The sequence below is a fragment of the Hemicordylus capensis genome, chromosome 3 (genome assembly GCF_027244095.1).
Source record: "Hemicordylus capensis ecotype Gifberg chromosome 3, rHemCap1.1.pri, whole genome shotgun sequence".
NCBI lineage: Eukaryota > Metazoa > Chordata > Lepidosauria > Squamata > Cordylidae > Hemicordylus > Hemicordylus capensis.
Window position 1 is genome coordinate 100961051 of NC_069659.1, and position 20562 is coordinate 100981612.

Sequence of the window (20562 nt, forward strand, 5' to 3'; positions counted from 1 at the left end):
CCTCCCCGAAGGGATCACTCTAATCACAGTGCTCTGCTGTATTTTGCACAATTCCTGAGAACCGGCTCTGCGCTGCACACGCCCAGCTGCTCTCTTCTTGGGGCCTCCAAGGCCTTTCCCTCTCTGTCCAGGGTTTCCCCCCACCCCGAACGCTTTTGCCTCGCGCCCGCGAAGTACAACCGCGATGTTTTTCCACGGGGAATTTTGCAACCGCCTCCGTTGCAAAAGCTCAGCAGCAGACCTGGCCTTCAAGCCTCGTGCTGGGCCCCCTCTGTGCAAACACCTTTGCCGGAGGCAAGTTTCGCCGTATGGAATAGCAAAGAGTGATGCTTGTCTTGCAGCAGACAGCAACATAGTTTTCTTTTCTGTTTTCTCTCCTTGGTGTTCTGTTTTTTTTAATTGTAGCGCTTTGGGAGGTTGGATATCATATCTTGTGGTGATTGCTGCGCATTTGCCCTTAACTAGCAAGCCTTTCAGTGCAGCGTGCAGCTTCGCTTGCATCACACCCCTAAACATACGTGTGCTGGGAAGGAAGCCTTCTAAACTGCAGTGGAACTTCCAAGCAAGTATTTCATTTTTGCAAAAGGTGAAAGGCTTCATGTGGCACACCAGCTGATGGCAGTGATACCTCTCCAGCGAGGAAACCCAGAAGATTAGTGCAGTCCCTCCAGTAAAGTAAGACTAGGTCCCTGGCATGTTTTCCGCTTTAAAAGGGCAGGGGAGGTGGGGAGGAGAGAAAGAGAGGGAGCGGCGTCCCTTCCCTTCAGACAGCCCTATCTATTTGGACTTTGTGTCCACTCCATTCCTTACAGATGAGGCAGCGCACTGGGCGGCTACTAACCGTATGTAAAACTCTAAATCACTCTCTCCAGGCTGCGCCTGCTCCATTTGAAAACATTACGAGCCGTGCATCTGGAAAACAGTAAATCTGTTCAGCAAAACCCGTCTTTCCAGTGGAATAACTCCCCTTGAATGATAGTGCAATATTTCCTCCCAGCCTCTATAGATTGGGATGGAGGGGAACGAAGGATAGGAGAGAAGGGCGCAGTTTCCTTCCCTCGCAGCAATTTGCGCCAGCTTCATTATTATTGAAAGCTAGCTATTGCGGAGGGAGGGAGGGAAATATGCCATTTCATTAAAATACATTTGTTCCATGCGTGGGGTTCTGCACAAAAGACTTCTTCAAGGAATTGGAGAGAGGGAGGAGGGCGACCGAGAGATGCTTGAGAGAACACAGGACTTCCTTGACGTTTATTTCTCAGGCCTCTCTGATCGAGTGTGAAGCAAAACAATGTGGGGTTTCCCCTCCCTCCTTAAGACATTAAAAGGGTTAATTATATTTGCATATATTGGAGTCTGCACCAAGCAGATTAGGAGGAGGCTTTTAATTGAGACGCATGGGGCCAAGCAGAGAGAGGCTGCGATGCTCCTACGGCTTACTCTCGGGTAGCCCCATTGAACTTGATGGGATTGAGAGCAAGGAGTTGAAGGATCTGCCCTAGAACCCGATATTCAGTGTTTCAAACCCAAATGATTTCAATGGGACTTAACTTCAAATTAAGGTTGCAATCCTATGCAGTTATTGAATAATTTAAATGTTTCGGACCGCAGCCTAGCAGCGCGATCCTAAGGATGTTTTACTCTCAGATGCAAGCCTCGCTGTGACTTAAGCCTATTCAGGATTGCAAGCCTAGTGTGTCTAACGATAAAAGCTCTGGTTTCCCTACAATTAGTGAGGGATTCTATGAGTGCGTGCATTTAAAAAAAAAAATTTTTTTTGGTGGGAGCTGAAGGGGTATCCTGTGCATTAAAGGCTCCCCCTACTTATTAACCCAGCGTTTAACAGCGGGATGCAGGCTGAAGCTCAGTCAAAAGAAACGACTGAACCTCCAAAGAGCAATTAAAATCCGGCACTGGAATAAATCATGCGCCGCGATAATCGTGTTAATAAAACGCAGCTTGTCCTGACACTTCACTCATGCAGCAAACTAGAATTTAATGCGGGTGGAGATGGCGCGTTCGGGAGGGAATAAAGGCAGGCGAGGCATTCCCCCCTCTGTTGCTGGACGCGAAAATCCGGTTGCCTTTCACCTGCCTTCCCTGCTGCACGCAGCGCCGATCCTTTCGGACTGCTAATGCTTCTCCAGTGAGCCCGCTAATGATTTCTTTCCCTGGAGTGAGCAGGCGTCATTGAATTACTGAAAGCACTCAAAGCAGCAGCAGCAGCACAGCAACAACAGCTCCAATGGTAAAAGCCACCAGGGTTTGGTTACTTAATCAAATCAGGGGGTGGGGAGCTCACCAACCTACTTACTATTTTTAACCCTTTTCTGGGAACTGACTCAAACTCCGTAGCCTTGGAAAATTAATCTGTTATTCTGTAAAGAGTAGAACCTTTTGGTTGTCTATAGGCTTTTGAACCTTCAGGCCCCTGACAGTCTCTTTCAGCTTTTTCATGGGTTCAGGAGAAGGCTGGAAACTTTTTTAAAAGTGGAAATGGACATTTCCACTGGCTTTTGCTTTTGTAAAGGTATCTTAGGTTTTCTGTGCACCCTGCACCCCATTTTCAGTCTTGCTATTCTTCTACAAAGTGTCTGGTGTGATTTTATATTTGGAAGTATCCTACCTGGAATATCTCTTCAGGTCATGTGGCTGCCTAATTCTATACATGTTGGTCATACTCCAGCCAATGTTAAGCACTTTTAAGCCTTACTGGTGTTAATGGGAGATGGACTTCCACTGAAACCAGTGGGTCTTCATAGTGTCCCATTAATTTTGGCTGGACCTTGGATCAGTAGATTTCACATTTCACTGCAGCTTAATTTCAAAGTTATGGGCACAATGCAGCAGCTTGGTTCTTTTAATAGTAAGAAAGTTGTGTTTTAACTTTGGCTGGATTGCAAGATGTATTAAGTCCTGTTTGTGGGGGGCGGGGGAAAACTTGCTAATGGAAATAACAGTTCAGGTGATATTTTTCAGTTAACTGAGACTTTAAAAACCATTACAAAGGGATATTGTCCAAAGTCAGGTACTTTTACATCTTACGAAAGTTACATGCGTGCTTAACACCCCCCTTGAAAGCAATGGGTCGTAGAAGTGGTAAAGTTTGGCTGGATTTCTGCCACTAATGTTTTCTTAATGTGGTGTTCTGTTATGTGTTATTGTAAACTTCAATTATTTTCTTGTATGCCACCTTGAACAATTTTAATTGGAATGGTGGCAGTTAAATCTATAAATAAAAATGAACCAATTACTAGTAGATGCATTTCCTTCTTTTTGAGGATTTATTCTGACTAAGGCCTAGTACATAACCAGCAATGAATACTGTCACCAATATATCCTGTTATCAAAGGGCAACAGCCTATTTTAATGTAAGGAACTTGAATGAATTCCTAAGGTGTACTTTGCTTGAGTATCAAGCCAGTGTCTTTTGCATGAGTGTAAGTCTGGAGAGTTTTGTTAACAGGTACAGCGTTGTTTGTATTTGTAATGAAACTCAACAGAAAACAACATTAGAATTGTCAATAGCATGGAATGGTTCTTAATTTCAGGTTGTGCACTAGGGGAACAACTTATCTCATCTGACCTAAAAATGCCCTCAATTTGCTCCTTTTATTGTATGGTATCTCCTTCAGTATTTTAACTAGGCAGCTTATACCCTCTACCAATCCTGCATTCATTATTAATTATCCAGGCTCCACTGTGGTGTTTGCACTTCCTCCTAGGCCAATCTTCTCAACTCTTTCTATTCTTCCTTGTTTTTAAATAGATTATAAACACGTGTGAAGGAAGGCTTCAACTCTAAGGTGGCGTCATGCTTTCTGCAACTCCCCTGTATGGCAACGTTCATAGCTGGATGAGCAATGAGAGGGTCCGCATGTGTGGGATTAATGAAGACAGGTAAATATTTACGCTTCAGGAAAGTTAAACCACACTGTATTTCTGCAGTATGAGGTTTCAGAGTCCATTTACCTTCCTGTTGCCTTAGCTGCCTTCTTGCATAGAGATCTGTCTATGGAAAGGGCATTTATGAGGCAGTGGTTCTGGAGAGGAAGGACACAAATGTGATGGCTGTAAACTAGTCTTTGATTTAATATTTTAACCATCAGTGATGTTCAGACAAGCAAAAAGTGTCTTGTAAGATATTGGCTCCCAAATCTACCTCTTTCTCACACATACATGAACCTTTTCTCGCTCCCAAGCCTAAATGTACTTAAGGGTAATCAAGTCTTATTGATTTTAATGGAATGTATTTTCAGAGGTATGCTTAAGATTGCAATCTTAGTTTATTATCTTATATTAAAAGAATATGATCTGGATTCATGTTTCTTTTAAACTAGTAAGCATCCACATGGTATGGTCTGCAAATTTTAGATAGATAGTTTGCCCAGTAATTAGAGTCCTCGTATAACTTTCTATTAAGAGTTTGGCCCCAGTTCAGAGAAAGTTAGTTATGCTTAAGTTCCATTGAAATCAATGAACAAGTTAGCTGTGATTAACTTGCATGGCCATCATTCCAATGAGACTTAAGCATCAGTAACCTTCTTTAGATCAAGGCCTGGGCAAAATGAACACATCAAAAATAATTTTTTGGAGACTCCATGAAGTAGTTAACATGGCTCTAATCCATTTTTTAATGATTAAATTTCAACAGGTAAAAAACATGTGCCTGTATACTATGCATTCAGGGATGCAGGACTTGCTTTGGTTGTTTCATAACTGGATTATTTGAGAACAGCACACAGAAGCCGAGGCACCTAAGGAGAATGCCATGACATTGGATATTGCATATGCAAAGAAAACAAGATGCACTTGAGGAATATGCTACCTTTTTTGCCCAATTGCAGGCCTGTAGATGCAGGTTATAACAATGATAGGTTAAATGGGGCAAAAATGTGGGTGTTGCTTTTACCTTAAGAATTGATAATGCCACTTTAAATATCATAGGATTAGAGCTGGCCCTTCTGGGTAATGATGAAACTCTCCTTCTGCTGTATGTCAGCAATTATGTCCCTGGGATTTGAAAGTTGGCACTAAGGTGCATTCTTTATTGGTGTTTTCTGTGATAACAAGTCCCCGAGCTGCAACACTGCTAAGGCACAGATGTGCGGCTCCATCTTCAGCACTGAACAGCTGACATTTGTATGATATTGGAAGTGTGTGTTAATTTTCTTCTCCCTGCATTTCCCCCCATTATAAATATGATACATTAAATACTCTTTCCAGTAGTGGTTTTTTTTTCTGTAGAGGTTATCAGTTCTTGCATAGTAATATTGTACTAATAAAGACAATTTAATGGAAACCTTATAGGCAGATCAAGATGTAAAAGCCTTAACAATTATATTTGTAAGTAAGTACATAACAGCCCTGCAGGATCAGGCCCAAGGCTTATCTAGTCCAGCATCCTGTTTCACACAATGGCCCATCAGATGCCCCTGAGAAGCCCACAGGCTAGAGGTGGATGAGGGCATGCCCTCTCTCCTGCTGTTTGAGGCATCTTGCCTCTTGGGATGGAGGTGTCCTATAAGCCTCAGCCTAGTAGCCATTGATAGACTTGTCCTCCATGAAATTATCTAAACCCCTCTTAAAGCCATCCAGGTTGTGGCTGCCATCACATTCTGTGGCAGAAAATTCCATATGTTAATTATGAGCTGTGTAAAAAGTACTTGTTTTGTAATTTGGTCCTAAATTTCCTGGTCTTCAGTTTCATGGGATGACCCCTGGTTCTAGTGTTTCGAGAAAGGAACAAAAACTTCTCTCTGTCCACTCTCTCTATCCATGCCTAATTTTTTAAACCTCTATTGTGTCTTCCTGTAGTCACCTCTTTTCCAAACTAAAGAGCCCCAGATGTTGTAGCCTTGCCAAATAAGGAAGTTGCTCCAGGCCCCTGATCATCTTGGTTCCCCTCTTCTGCACTTTTTCCAGATCTGCAATGTCCTCCTTAAGATATGGTGACCAGAACTGTATGCAGTATGCCAAATGTGGCCACACCATAGATTTGCATAAGGCATTATAATATTCACATTTTTATTTCCAACCCCCTTCCTAATGATCCATAGCATGGAATTTGCCTTTTTCACAGCTGCTGTGCAGTGAGTGGACACTTTCAACGAGCTGTCCACCATGACCCCAAGATTCTCTCTCCTGATCAGTCACAGACAGTTCATACCACATCAGTGTATATGTGGAATTGGGGTTTTGTGCCTCAATATGCATCACTTTACACTTGCTTACATTTACACTTGCTTTACACTGAAAATTGCATTTGCCATTTTGTTGCCCACTCACCCAGTTTGGAGAGATCCTTTTGGAGCTCCTCACAATCTGTTTTGGATTTCACCACCCTAAATAGTTTAGTGTCATCTGCAAATTTGGCCACTTCACTGCTCACCCAACTTCTAGATCATTTATGAACAAGTTAAAGAGAACTGGTCCCAGTGCAGATCCCTGAGGGACTCTACTTCTTACTTCCCTCCATTGTGAAAACGGTCCATTTATTCCTACCCTCTGTTTCCTGTCCTTTAACCTGTTACTTTAAAAGTACTTTTAAAATGTTAAATATCTCTTAAAAATAGGAAAATCCCAGTAAATGATGGAGATGCTTCGAAAAGCAGGCTAGAACTGAGAGAAGACAATCATCTCAACCACAGTGTGGTAAGAAACTGATCATTCATTTTGATTATAATATGTTTGCACTGAAATTTTGTGTTATGCCTTCAGTGTTTATTAAAGAAACTTTTAGTACAGTTGGTAGTAATGACACCTTTAGCTGCTGCTACCCAGAGATCTTCTTCAAACAATAGGTCAAGAATGGATACTTGTGGCCTGAACAAAGCCCCATAATCAAGCTCCTCCAAAGTTATTTATTTCTAGAATGTATCTTAAATAATTTTACTGTTTGATGTGCTTAATGGCGAATATCAGTACCTTAAGGTCAAACAAAATGAGATAACAGAGACTTGTGATTGGATCTCTCTTCTCTTTCAGTTTTGCCAAATAGTAGCCCGCACCCTCCGCGGGAGGACCTGATCTGGATTGGGATCATGGCACTCTGTGTGTGTGTGTGTGTGTGTGGCCTTTACCTTTCTGACATTTCCCCGGTGAAAATTGTCCTCCAAAGCACTGTTATGTGAAACTCTACACAGACTATGCACCTAAGTATTCCTTAGTGGAGTAAATAGCAGTGGGGAGCACTGGAAAAAATAGTGTGAGGGAAGGGCTAATTCCCCCTCCATCAGCGTCACAGTCCTGATTTGGATCAGGCCTCTCAATGGCTGCTGTTTGCCCAAACTGAAGAGACGGGAGAGCCAAATGCATATCTCATCTAGTCTGACCCTTACTTGTGATTGTCTTAAAATAATGGTATATTTCAGTTATCTTTCCTAAACTAATTAATTCAGTGACTGACATTCTATAACCTTGGGCTATAGAATGATGTGAAAAGGTCCTTGTTATAGTGTAAGTACCAGGTGAGGAACGACCCAGGAACCCAATGTATGTGACACTGACCTCTTTGGATGAAGGATATGATACAACTGTAATAAAATGGAATGATGCTCTTAGCCCTGACTTCCATGGGCAGAGTTCATGAGAGAGCAAAGGGGAGAGAAGCACCCAGGCCTTACTTCTCCAGGATGCTCAGCCATGTGCCTGACTCAGGTTTGGCCTCCCCTTCCTTCCTTGTTGTTTGGTGTTGGGACAGTGCTGGCCATGGCAGGAGAAAGCAGACAGAAGAGCTGTAGGGCTCAGAGAAGCTGCCAAGTGATATGGCAGCAGGAGGAATGAGTAGGGACTGTGGTTTGGGGCTGGCTGAGCAGTAGGGGATGGAACTGGGGAGCAGGAACCCCACAATTGTTGTTTTCCTGGTGTCTGAAAGGATTCTGAGGCTTGAGCCTTTGTAAGCTGGCACCATCATCATGCAGTTTACTTCTTCACAGCACTGGGCAGCTGATATCTGCCTACCTTCTCTCAGTTTCCACAGGAAGAGTGACATGCAGTAGGACCACAGAAGTAATTCTTGCTTCTGCTTCTCCTTTTCATCCCGTGCTTTAAGCCACACTGGGGATAGGCGGAAAGAGCAAGAGAAGCAGGAGAGAAATAGGGCCTACTCACAGAGCAGTGCCTTCTGACTTGGGAACTCAGGGTATGCTGCTTCCCTGTATGGGGTGTGTGTGTGTGTGTGTGTGTGTGTGTGTGTGTGTGTGTGTGGTGGTGGTGCATAACCTTCAGAGCAGACAAAGAGGGGGGAGACTGAAGCAATAATGCTATTAGATGAGTAGTCCTTTCCTAGAAACTCTTCCCTGTGGGGATGTGCTGGATCACTTTTTGGCACCCTGTAGATATGCTGGCCTTTGAAGTTACTAAATACCATCCAGTTGGCTTTCAAAGAGCAGAGGAATTTAAGTTAAAAATTCCCTGGTCATTATCTTGATTTTAAATTATTTTTGCAGAATGGTTGTACAGCATGTACAACTATGCATTTGAGCTTTTTCCTATCTCATGTCCCTTAAAAGGACTTAAATGTCCCTTAAAAGGAGAGGAGAGCTGGTCTTGTGGTAGCAAGCATGACTTGTCCCCATAGCTAAGCAGGGTCTGCCCTGGTTGCATCTGAATGGGAGACTTGATGTGTGCGCACTGCAAGATATTCCCCTCAGGGGATGAAGCCGCTCTGGGAAAAGCAGAAGGTTTCAAGTTCCCTCCCTGGCTTGTCCAAGATAGGGCTGAGAGAGATTCCTGCCTGCAACCTTGGCGAAGCCGCTGCCAGTCTGTGAAGACAATACTGAGCTAGATAGACCAATGGTCTGACTCAGTATATGGCAGTTTCCTATGTTCCTATGACTGTAGTTGTGGAAGACATGGTTATTGAAAGTTATTTCTTTTAATGGGAATATCAGTTGAATAGCATTTAAAGATAGAATCCATGAAGGTGTTTGTGGAGTATGAAAGCCTATCAAGTTATTTTCATTTAATTTTTTTGTTACCAATCTTGGCAGATGACAGACTCCTTAGAGCCAAGTGTGAAGCAGCCTATACTTTTAAAATGGCTGATTTACTTTATTCCTCTGCATTTATCAGTTTAATCAGCCCACATTTGTTCTCAACAATGAAAAAATGTATTTGCTGCTTTTTTGTTTCAAGCAGTTTAAAAAATGTATCTGTAGCCTTGAGCAGAACTTTTACTAAATACCAAAGTAACCCCTTTCTTATTCTGCAAAGGTGGATGCAACGGCAGTGCATCGCATTGACAGCCTTGCCGCTCTGAGCATGGACCGGACTGGACTTATGCGGGAAGGGCTTAGAGTACCCAGTAGTATTGTCTATTCCAGTTTATGTGGACTTGGCTCTGACAAGACCCGGGATCCTACAAGTGCTATTGCCGGCCTTGGATTTGCTCCTGAAAGAAATCCAGACATGCAGTTCAAGTCTAATCCTACTGAAGCAATGGAAAATGCAGCTGGAAAACCCCCAAATGGCTTCAGTGCTATATACAAAACGCCACCTGGAATACAAAAGAGTTCTGTTCCAACTGGGGAGACCTTAGGCTTGGACAGAAGCTCAAGTGACAAACAAAGTCCTCTCAGTGTCAATGGTGCTAGTTACCTAAGGCTACCTTGGGTAAACCCTTACATGGAGGGTGCTATTTATCCTTTTCTTGATTCACCAAATAAGTATTCATTGAACATGTATAAGGCCTTGCTACCTCAGCAGTCCAATTATAGCTTGCCGCAGCACCTGACTTATTCACCGGTATGTACAAATGGTGAGCGCTTTTTATACTTGCCACCTTCTCATTATGTTGCTCCCCACATTCCATCGTCGTTGGCTTCACCAATGAGGATTTCGGCTGCATCAGCATCTCCAGCAATTCCCCCTCTAGGGCCTTGTCCAGAGAAAAGCTTATCTTGGAAGATGGGAGTCAGTCCTGGAAATCCTGTTGACTCTCATGCCTATCCACATATCCAGAACAGCAAACCACCTAGAGTCCCATCTGCTAAGCCACCTGCTAGCAATATGCCAACAGACCCGGCTGTCCTGCTGTCTCATTCACCAAGACCATCCCCTAGAGTCCACCTTCCGACTCAGGTTGGAGATGCCTACTCGGAGTTCCAGAAACACTTTCCTAGAATTTCAACGTCTCCTTCTTCAGTTACACTCCCAAAGCCATACATGAATGTAAGCAATGAATTTCCTCCTTCAAGAGTCTCTGTTGGGAAAACTCCTAAAACACATGACACAGGTGATGTTCCTCAGCAACCTACAGTACATGCAAGAAAAACTAGTAACGAAAGAAAGGAAAACAGATCTCCTCCATTATTAGAAAAACAACAAACTGTTACCAAAGATATTATAGACAAACCACTGGATTTGTCCTCAAAAGTTGTTGATGTGGAGACAACCAAATCTGAACATGCTAAGAAAATGGCACCAACTGTGTTAGTTCATAGCAGGGCTGGAAGTGGGTTGGTTTTACCTGGAGGTGATCTGCCAAAAGAGACAATTTCTCCTGGAAATGGTTGTCCTGTCTACAGGCCTGAAATAATTAGCACTGCACCTTCTTCCTGGGTGGTTCCAGGTCCAGGTCCCAATGAAGATAACAGTGGTAAAAATATTCAGTTGAAAAACAAGGCATTAGACTGGGTGACACCACAACAGCGAAGTTCTTCTTGCCCCAGAATGGGAGGTACGGAAGCAGTCATCAGTAATATTTCAGGTTCTGTGTCAAGTGGAGGTCGGCCAGCATCTGCTTCTCCAGCTCCAAATGCTAATGCAGATTGCCCTAAGACTAACAGTTCAGTAGAAACCACAGCATCTGTCATACAGCATATAGGACAACCTCTAGCAACACCCTCTTCAAAACATAGTAATAAGGCAGCTAAATGCAATAATCAAGAGCCCATCTTCAAAGCAAATGAGAGCACCCTTGCACCAAGTTCCATATTTTTCCCTCCAAATGATGCATTCCGATCTCCACCACTACCCTATCCAAGAAGCTATCTCCCATATCCTGTTCCAGAAGGTTTAGCTATAGGCCCTTTGTCTCTGCATGGAAAAGGACCTGTGTATCCTCACCCAGTTTTGTTACCCAATGGCAGTCTTTTTCCTGGGCATCTGGCTCCCAAGCCTACCATTCCATATAGCCTGCCAACTAGCAGAGGTGAGTTTATGACCTATCAGGATGCATTAGGTATGGGGATGGTGCATCCAATGTTGTTACCGCATACAGCTTTAGAGCTAAAAGACGAGAAATCTGAAAGGAGATCTAGATCACATGAAAGGCTCCGTTATGAGGATGCTGCTCTAAGGAACAGATTGCCAGAGATGCTGGAAACCAATACAAAGCTACACTTCGAAGTACCTACAGAGAGAAACATGAAATCGCACCAAAGTTCTAGTAAAACTACTGCCAAAAGTGAGAAACACATGTTTTCAGAACTGAGAGATGAGCAAGATGTAAAAAGTGAAACGAACTTGACGAAACCCAGTTTTTCTATTGAAAGCAGTAATCAAACGAACGACCTCACAAAGCACAAGGTGGAACAAGCCTTTCAGCACAGAGATTTTATTGTAATGAGAGAAGACTGTGGGAGAAATAATTTCCACGAAGTGTACAACTTTAAACAAGCCCAAAGCCCACACCCATCAATGTTCAATTTGAGAAAAGAGGATCTTTCAGTAAGCCAGAATAGAGAGAGACTAACGGTTCCCCCTTCCTCTGTGTTTTTGGAGCCTGCTCATGGGAACGATGGCCTGGCTATGTCTTTTTGCAAAATGCCAGACGATACTAAACAGCTTTGTATGGGAAACGTACAGTCAAGTATTGAGATCAATCAGGCATATGCCAAAGATGGGACTGAGGGCATGGAATCTAATGATGGCAAACTCCTGAAACCTAAGCCGTCTAAACTGGCAAAGAGAATTGCAAACTCTGCTGGTTATGTAGGTGACCGATTCAAGTGTCTCACAACCGAACTGTATGCAGATTCTAGCCAGCTCAGCCGAGAACAGCGGGCTCTGCAGGTGAGTCTCTGAGGCTTAAATACCAAAGCAGTTTTTTTCATTATAAGGTCACAGTTGAGAATGAAATTTGATATGTAACACAGGCTGAGGAATGTATGTATATACTACAAATTTAAGTCTACACAATTAGCAATGGTAAACTTGCATATATTTGGGTTTGGTGGTGAAGCCAGGGGTATTTGAGCAATTATAGATATGAATTATGTGTAGTAATTAGTATTCTAAATTATTTAGTCTCATGAGCATAACATGTGTTGAAGTAATGAAAAATGTTGAAAATGTATTTTTAAAGAGTGTCTGCTGTAGCTGACCTGTATTTGGCCAGCGCTGTAAGATAGCAAAGTAATGGCAGAGGTTCTGATTAGTGTGACATACTTCTGATTAATATGTCATACATGACATTTGAGAGACAGGAGTAGCAGTCATTTGTTAGTGGGTTTAATGCAACTTTTTTACCAAGCAAATATGTAACATAAAGGAATAGAAGCTGTAGTGAATTTGATATTGAATTATGGCAAGTTTTGTAGGATACGTTTGCGTTTTATGAAAAGATGAGTTAAGCCAAATTGTTTTGCGTTGTTAAGAAAAACATTAGTTGATGCTTATAAAAATGGATGAAATTATCTAAATGATCCATTGAGTGCCCATTTTAATTACATAGATGGAAGGATTACAAGAGGACAGTATTTTATGTCTACCTGCTGCTTACTGTGAGGTCAGTTCTTCAAATTTTTATTACTAGAATCTTGCATAAACCTTTGAGTTAAAATTTCATTTCCAAATACACAAAGGGAAGTTGTGGGCCATGGTCGTTTTTATTCATTGTACCGTTTTTGTTTTTTGTTTGTTATGCCTCTCAAGACAATGCTTTTTTTGTTAAATAAATAAATATATGCACATACAATTTGTTTCATATATATATATATATAAAATATATATGAAAAACTGTATATATTTGTGTATAGATACTACATGCCTTGCAAACTGAATATATGAGATTTTTAAACATTATATATAATTGTATGTATTTTGAACCTTGGTTTTGAACAGATGAAATAATTTCGTATAAGGTAAGGCAAATGAAGTAGCTCTTATTGTGAGATTTTTTTTGTTCATATCAATTCTCTTTCTAGCGTGCAATGATGCGCTTCTCAGAGTTGGAGATGAAAGAGAGAGAAGGCCACGTAGCAACCAAAGACCCGGAGGTCTGCAGATTCAACCAAGCAGACTGGGAAAACTTGAAAGGAAACAACGAAAAGAAGCCCAAGTCTGTCACTTTGGAAGATGCCATTGCTGGGCAAAATGACAATGCCAGATGTAAGCAAACTTTAGATGGTTATCTGAAGTGTCTATGTGACTATTATAGCAATCTGAAGCAAAACATGGCAGCACCATAGCAAAGAATATAAGGAATTTAAATTAAAAAGGATGCTGCATTGTGATAGCAATAAATACTGAGTTGCACAGGGCAGTAATGGTTTTTGTGTGGTTGTGTGTACCTTTTTTGGGCACTTGCAGTGCATTGTTTTTGTAGTTTAAACGTTGTCTATATCCTTCATTTGGCTTCTCTGAGAAAACTGTGGGCCAAAAGGAAGATAGGTGATGTAGGGTTAAATTACTATCCAAATAATAAATGCAAATGCTCCACTTAGTTCTCTGAAGTGTGTCTCTGTTATGATTTGTCTTTTTTTGTTTTTTGTTAAAGCCATTATATTGTGAAGTTCTATATTGTGTTGAGGTATGAGGTGCAGTAAAATACACCTCTCCCTCTCAGTAATCTGGTCTAGGATTCAGGTCCTACAAATACTGCATACATGCTGAATTTCCATTCATATTCCTGTGGACTTCCAGCAGGGAATTAGCTATGCTATAAATCTTCCAAGGTTGGGGATTAATTTCTATTCCTGTGTTAGGCTGAATTCTTCCAACCTTTTACATAGGGGTAGTTCCTACTTACTTGCCACTGATTTTATTGGGGCTTGGTCTCAGCTGCTGCTGCTGGTTTTGCAGCTTCCTTCAGTTTCAATCACTGCTTGCACTTCAGAGTGTGCTGCACACTCCCCATGAGCCTTGAAAACTCAAAGTGCTGTTAAGTTAAAAGGAAATAGTTACTATGTCTATTCCCCTTGCTGATGCAGCTGGTGGAGGGGCAGGTCACACAAATCCTCAGGGAGCTGTAGGGTGAAGGGAAGAACTGCTTTTGACAAAGTGAGCTGGAGCCAAAGATATGAATGGTGGGAACAGTGAATTAGCAGTCAGAGTTGGAGGTAGAGGAGATGGAGGGAAAGATCTCTTTTGGTACATTTCATGGATGAAGGTTGGTTGTGATGTAACATGTTTGCTCAAAGGAACATTTTGAAGTGATCCTGTGGGTGCATATATAAGGAAAAGGTTTGTTTGGGATAAATTATCCTTGTCAGTTTCCTAAGATAGGAACAGGGTTCAGATGATTTACTCAATTGCAGCTGTTCTACTTACATGTATGGGTTTGATTCACAAATCGGTATATGAGCACCAAACATTATGTCAAGACACCTTATATTGTCCAGAATTTGGCAATGGTCACAGAAAGTAACGTTAAAAAAAAAGCCACCACTTGTTCCTTGCCAACACATCTTCAGATAGAAAGCACTGGAATATTTTGGATCCACAAAGAATGTTTGCAAGCAGAAGCAGGCATGCTGTTTTATCCTTTTGCAGAGTACAATTCAGACCTTTTCAGGATGGAGTTTTGCCATTGGCATAAGTGCCATGTGGACTTCACCCTTAGTTCATTGTTAAGTTTTATCAATTTGCTAAATGGTAGCCCTTTAAAGCATAGCTTTTAAAAGGATATATTTATATATGAAACAAATATGTGGTTCGAAGTATTTTAAAGATGTCTTAAAGCCAGGTTGCATATTACAGTTGCCTTGGGAGTGGCATCCCTGTGGCAAGCTTTCAGTCTACTGGAGCTATAATATTTAGCGATACTTACTTTTTAAATCAGTACCACCATGTAATGAGTTCCCCACTTCCGTTCCATATAATTGGTGTCCACTGATGGGGCTGGGAAATCTTAGTACGTTCTTGTTTTTTATTCACCTGGCAAGTACTACCAAACATTATGACTATAGGGTGGCAAAAGTGTTATGGGAAAGTTGTTCCCATAGACAGCATAATGTACAACTTGAATCTTTGCTCCCGTATAATGTGGTTAGAATCTAGTGTCAAGTTACTGTAATGTTGCTGCTGTATGAAATTTTTCTGTGCGTGGACTGACCATAACATGTTTACAACATATTTAGTTTGTGTGCATCTCAGAGCTTAACCTCTGCCAAAAGATCTGAAACATAGTGAAGCTATTCTCATGATCACTGGAAAGTGGGCTAAGGGAGCTTAGCTTGCTTTCCAGGGATCGTGGGAACCACCGGGCTTGCAGGCGAGCCTGGTGCTCCCAAGGCAGCTAGCCCGCCTAACTACTCCTCCCCTTAGATGAGGTTAACAAAGCGAGTGCTCAGTTAACCTCATCTTTTTGCTTGTGTGTCGCCGCGGCACATGGCGACATGTGAGTAGACCACTGACTTGCTGCCTCCCGGGCTCAGGCGTCTCTCCAGAATGCCCCCCCCCCACTCACATGGGGCATCCCGGAACTTCCAGGGGCCACACGGCCCACAATCCCCACCGTCCCTGCCGGCTCCGTCACGGAGCCGGCAGTCGTATGGGCGGCTGATCTGGCTTCCCAGCTATGAGTGCCTGCTCGTCTGCGGGCAGAGCGGGCTAAGCCTGCTCTCCCTGCACTTAGCCGCAAAGCTCTTCTCACTGATCGTGAGAAGAGCTTCAGTGTCTGAAGTCCATCTGTTCTCTTTTTGGTAGTGAATAAAGGTGGGCCTCATTATCCACGGGGGTTCCGTTCCTGTAGATTACTGTGGATAATGAACATGGATAATGAGGCATTGAGTAAATGGCATCGCAGGGGTTAGGTTCCTAGACTAAACCCCACTCCAAATGGCCCTCAAAAGGAAAAATGGGCCAAATAAAGTGCCCTACCATGCTCTGCAGGCCTCCTGGTGTTCAGAAATATCTCCCAAATGCCCCCCCAGTCCCAAATAGTCCCCCAAAGTCCCAAAATGTCACAGATTTTCCCCAGTTTTTTGATGACTGGCTCTCCTGGTCAGGTATCCATGGTCGGGTATCCATTTGACACCTGTGGGTACACAAAACTGCAAATAGTATTTCCACGTTTAACAAAGTTTGCCTGTAGTCTCATTTGCTGAGAAAGGAAAAAGTATAAAATGGCTCACTGTATCCAAAGGCTCACAATCTAAAAAGAAACTAAAAGTAGATGTCAGCAACAGCCCCTGGAAAGATGCTGTGTTGGGTTGTGCAGAGACAGATGCTCTCTCCCTGTGAATTGCTGCCTTGGAAGATGCCTCTTTGCCCAGACTAAGTGAGTAGCTGTGGAGTATCTCTGCTAAATGAGCAAAAAGCCACCTTTAAAAAGTGGTGATTCTCTTATTTTTAGCAGGGGGAGAGCAACTGTCCTTCTCAAACCCCAGCACAGCATCCCTTCAGTGGTTGTAGCTGGTCTCTACCTTGTGTTTCTTTTTAGATTGTGAACCTTTTTGGGACAGGGAACCACCTTGTTTATCTTTTCTTTCTAAATTGCTCTGAGAACCTGTTGAAAAGCAGTATATAAGCAGTAGCAGCAGCAGCAGTCCTCTTCAAATTAAGTAGTCCTCTAGAATACTCCTTGAGTTGTACTATTAAGTAAGTCAGTCTGCATGTCAGTCACTGACTTCAACAAGAATGCAGTGGGGAGACTCTGGACTAAGCTGTCCAGAAGCTGTGGAGGAAGGCTGTTCATATAGTTTTTGGGCGGATCAGTGTTTTAAAAGCATGATGCTAGATGTGACTTAGAAAGCCCATTTTCCTTTTATGTGGTGGTCTCTGTAGTGACTGTATCTGTAAGGTCCAGAGGATTTTCAGGACTTTACTACAAAAGTTTACCATCTCTAGTCATCCTTTGATCCTTGAAACAGCAGCTTATAAATGAAGATTTTAGCATAGCTTCTTTGGTACGTCAGGGCATGTTGAAGTTTGGGACTCTGATGCAGACCATTTCAATTAGCGTATATATCTGACATAGTCAAAAGCCAAAAAAAGGTTTTGGGGTTCAGCTTTTGCTAAGGATAAAGGTTTTTATTATTTTCTTCAGTGTCTGACACAATGCTGCCACTTATGTTCAAGAGTCTTACACTGGATAACACTTTTGATATTCAGTAGTACATCACTTTATCTGATGCTGGATCTGCACATGCAACAAAATAAGGAAGCTCTTTCTCACAACCTACCAGGCAGATGGGCGGGTTGGGGGAAGGCTTTACAAACCTTGCCTTCCTCCCAGATGAGAATTCCTAGACTGGTGGGAGCGTGGAGCAGTGCAGAGCAGTGCTGCCTGAGGCCGGGACCCGTTATCCTGGTCTCCAGTCTCTCACAGTGCCCTGTGCACCGAGCGCAATGCATTGGGGGAATTCCCCTAGGGGACAGGTGCTCTCGGTGCCCGCCTCTGTATCAGTGACTGCTGCAAGCAGTGCTGTGTCAGTGTGAGCTGCTGACACACGATCCTGGGAGCTGGGTTAAGGGCACATCTATCTATCTATCTATCTATCTATCTATCTATCTATCTATCTATCTATCTAATCTCATCTTATCACATTTATATACCTCCCAAACTTTCATCTCTCTTTCGTTTCATTTGTGCCCTTAACCTCGGCTAAGAGCCGGACTTTGGTGCTGGGTTTGGCACTGCAGCACCACTGGGATCTGCGTGGACCCTGGGCTTGGCTGCTCATGAGAATAGTCTAATTGTATTAGAATGGGCTGAAATACTTCAGTTGGTAGATGGGGATGAAGATATATAATGCTCCACTATGTTAAAAAGAAACCCCTCTCCCTCAATCAGTCTGTGTGTTTAGCCATAGCAATAACAAAACTATTTGATTATCTCTCCCTGTAAGCAGAAAACTAGCAGAGCAGGCAGAGACTGGCTAGAACCCCATATGTGAGTGGTCCTCCCCCCCCCAAACAACAACCTGGTCAGGAGATTTATATGTTGGTCAGATTTAGAATGGTACCCTCCATTTGCAGTCAGAATGGACTGCACTGCTTCAGTCTCCTCATTCTGCTGCATGTGCGGACAGGCCTGAGTTGCTTGTTGCCTTCTGGGATTTCTATTGAAATTAGACAGAATGTTGCAGAGTCCTTATGGAAACTCTTGTTGCATCTATTAATTGTTCAAAGTCAGGTAAACAATTAGTAATAGACATTCCTTCTTCTTGCAGCCATTTCCATTTTCCAGTATCAACAAGAGAAAATAAAGAGAGATGTGATAGCAAAAGGCTGAGTGCTAGGGTTTGTTCCTATCCCTGACCTAAGGTCAAGCAGGTCAGTAGAAAAGGAATTGAGCCATAAAGGGTTATGCCTTGCTTAGTTCTCCAAGGGCGGGTTCCTGCAGAAGCACAAAGCCAATGGAAAAGTAAGATGTTCCACTGATGCTCAGTACTCCTGAGAAAGTGGATGGGTGCACAGGTTTTTGCACTTTATAAGCCCACCTCATATATGCATTAATGCATGTTGAGAGCAACCTACATGGCTCAGGTGGATTTTAATGCCATTGCAATCCCTTGTCAGTGAAGGGGCTTTTTGGCACAGCAAAAATCTAGCTGCTGAAGAGACCTGCAATTAACATCTATGTAGACATGTAAGAGGGCGCATGTATGATTCACTGTTAGTATGATGCAGGCCTGAGAGGAGGAGTCAAGGAGGAGGTTACATGTCTGCAGCCAAGTGCCTGTACTTCACTTCCTCACACTTAGGATGATAGGACTACTGTGAATTTATAGAAGTGGAAAAATAAATCTTGTTCTTGGTCCTGCTGCGTGCAGATGAGTCGGTTGCACTTGAGCAATGTCTCGTTCAAGCAAGCAAAATGCTCTGCAGATGCAGCAGTCTGCCTGCTCAAGTGCAGCCTGAAAGTTTCCTAATATTGAGAAAAGGGTTATAATACAGACTTGCTGCTTCAGCTATGGTTCTGTAACACTTTAGTCCTTTATCTGACATAAAGGTGAAATGGAATGACTAAGAGCAATGAGTGTCATATATACAGCCAAAGTGTGTCTAGCTTGGTTTCATTCTTATCATACAAATAAGTGTTTAGGATGGAGAACTCCAACTGTGGTTCTTGTGCAATGGCACAAAAAATGTTACCACTACACTCACTTATAGATATATTGGTCAGTGCCCATGTTTAGGATTGGGAGGGAGGGATGGAGAAGATGTTTCTGAAGACCAGTAATGGACTGGCTTCTGGCTTTTAGACTGCTCTTGCTGCATTTGGAAATGCGATTCATTGCTAGGGAAATCACTTTGAAGCATCACAGCAAGGTTTTATATTATTCTAGTAGAAGGACACAAAGTGCTAGGTAGTTTAACTACCTTCTGACTGGAAACTGAGAATAGGAAGGAGACTGGCTTAGAAAAATTCTTTTCCAAGGCATTTAAAAATCAGGAGAAACTGTGAGAGCCATAGTAAAGCTGCTTTGTTGCCAAGGTGACTTGTAAATGTTGCTATGGAGCACTTTTGTCTCACAAATGTGACAAATTATGGGATGCATTTGTTCTAAGTCTGTTCAGTGGTGAAATGGTTTAAGCAGACAGTACACAGACCCATTTTAGATGGAGTTTGGTGACTTGAGATTGGTAAAAGGAATCTCGGTTCGAGAAGTATTAAATGTGTTTTAAGGAATGTTAAAGTGTGAATAGGCTTCTTAGATGCTGCCGAAGAGAAGCATTTTTGAAATCTCTTTAGGCATCCTTTTCAGTAACTTTAGTTGCTGCAGCATATTTTTTCCATAACAGAAAAAGTAGGTGTTATTGTAAGGGGAGACTAGTTGCATTTGTGCTTGGGTTGGAAGTGGGTCTTGCTGCCAGGGCCATTCTTCCTGTTGGGGTGTAACACTAGCAAAGGGTTCCTGAAGCCCGGTCCTCCAGGAAGCAGCCTAGCAATAGTTATGACTTAATCCTCTTGATTTCCAGTAGAACTGACATGCTCAGTTAAATGCTGTTTAACCCAGTCTTATGCATATTTAATCAGATCCAAGCCACACTTTGACTTAAGTCCCATTGAACTCAGCCAGTACACCTAGGACTGCAGTCTTAAGTTCTATTGCTTTCACTTGGACTTGGCTGTAACCGACTTAGACTGGCCCATGTCCATTGTGTTATGTGCTTGGATGCTGAATGTTAGATTCATGTTAATTTTCAGGTGGCCCACTAATATTTTCTAAATGAGATTCTAGGTTAAGAACTGTCCCTTCTGTCACTGTGTTGGCTGAAGACAAAGGGCTTCAGTCAGTACATATGAAGGCATTTGTTTTCTGTTCACCTGTAATTAGGCAAAGTTAATATCTCTTGTGTCTCAAATGATGATCAGTGCACTGTGGACACATCATCTTAGAACAATGAAGAACACTCTTATTTTCATTATTACTTTGGAATGCAAGG

General features: G+C 42.5%; 1 protein-coding gene across 10 annotated transcripts in view; it reads left to right on the forward strand.

Moving 5' to 3' along the window:
• The window catches only part of BCOR (BCL6 corepressor), a 95811-nt gene that overhangs the window by 30335 nt on the left and 44914 nt on the right, over window positions 1-20562 (forward strand). For 7 of the 10 annotated variants that reach the window (XM_053305391.1, XM_053305399.1, XM_053305400.1 and 4 more), the window contains exons 2-6: window positions 3770-3900; window positions 6576-6654; window positions 9217-12018; window positions 12680-12733; window positions 13152-13335. In XM_053305391.1, the coding sequence (XP_053161366.1) occupies window positions 3815-3900; window positions 6576-6654; window positions 9217-12018; window positions 12680-12733; window positions 13152-13335 (3205 nt within the window). In that variant the 5' untranslated portion in view covers window positions 3770-3814. Of the gene's footprint in view, window positions 1-269; window positions 676-1874; window positions 2249-3769; window positions 3901-6575; window positions 6655-9216; window positions 12019-12679; window positions 12734-13151; window positions 13336-20562 lie in introns of those variants that run through there. The other 3 variants (XM_053305394.1, XM_053305393.1, XM_053305398.1) reach the window with 3 other exon arrangements.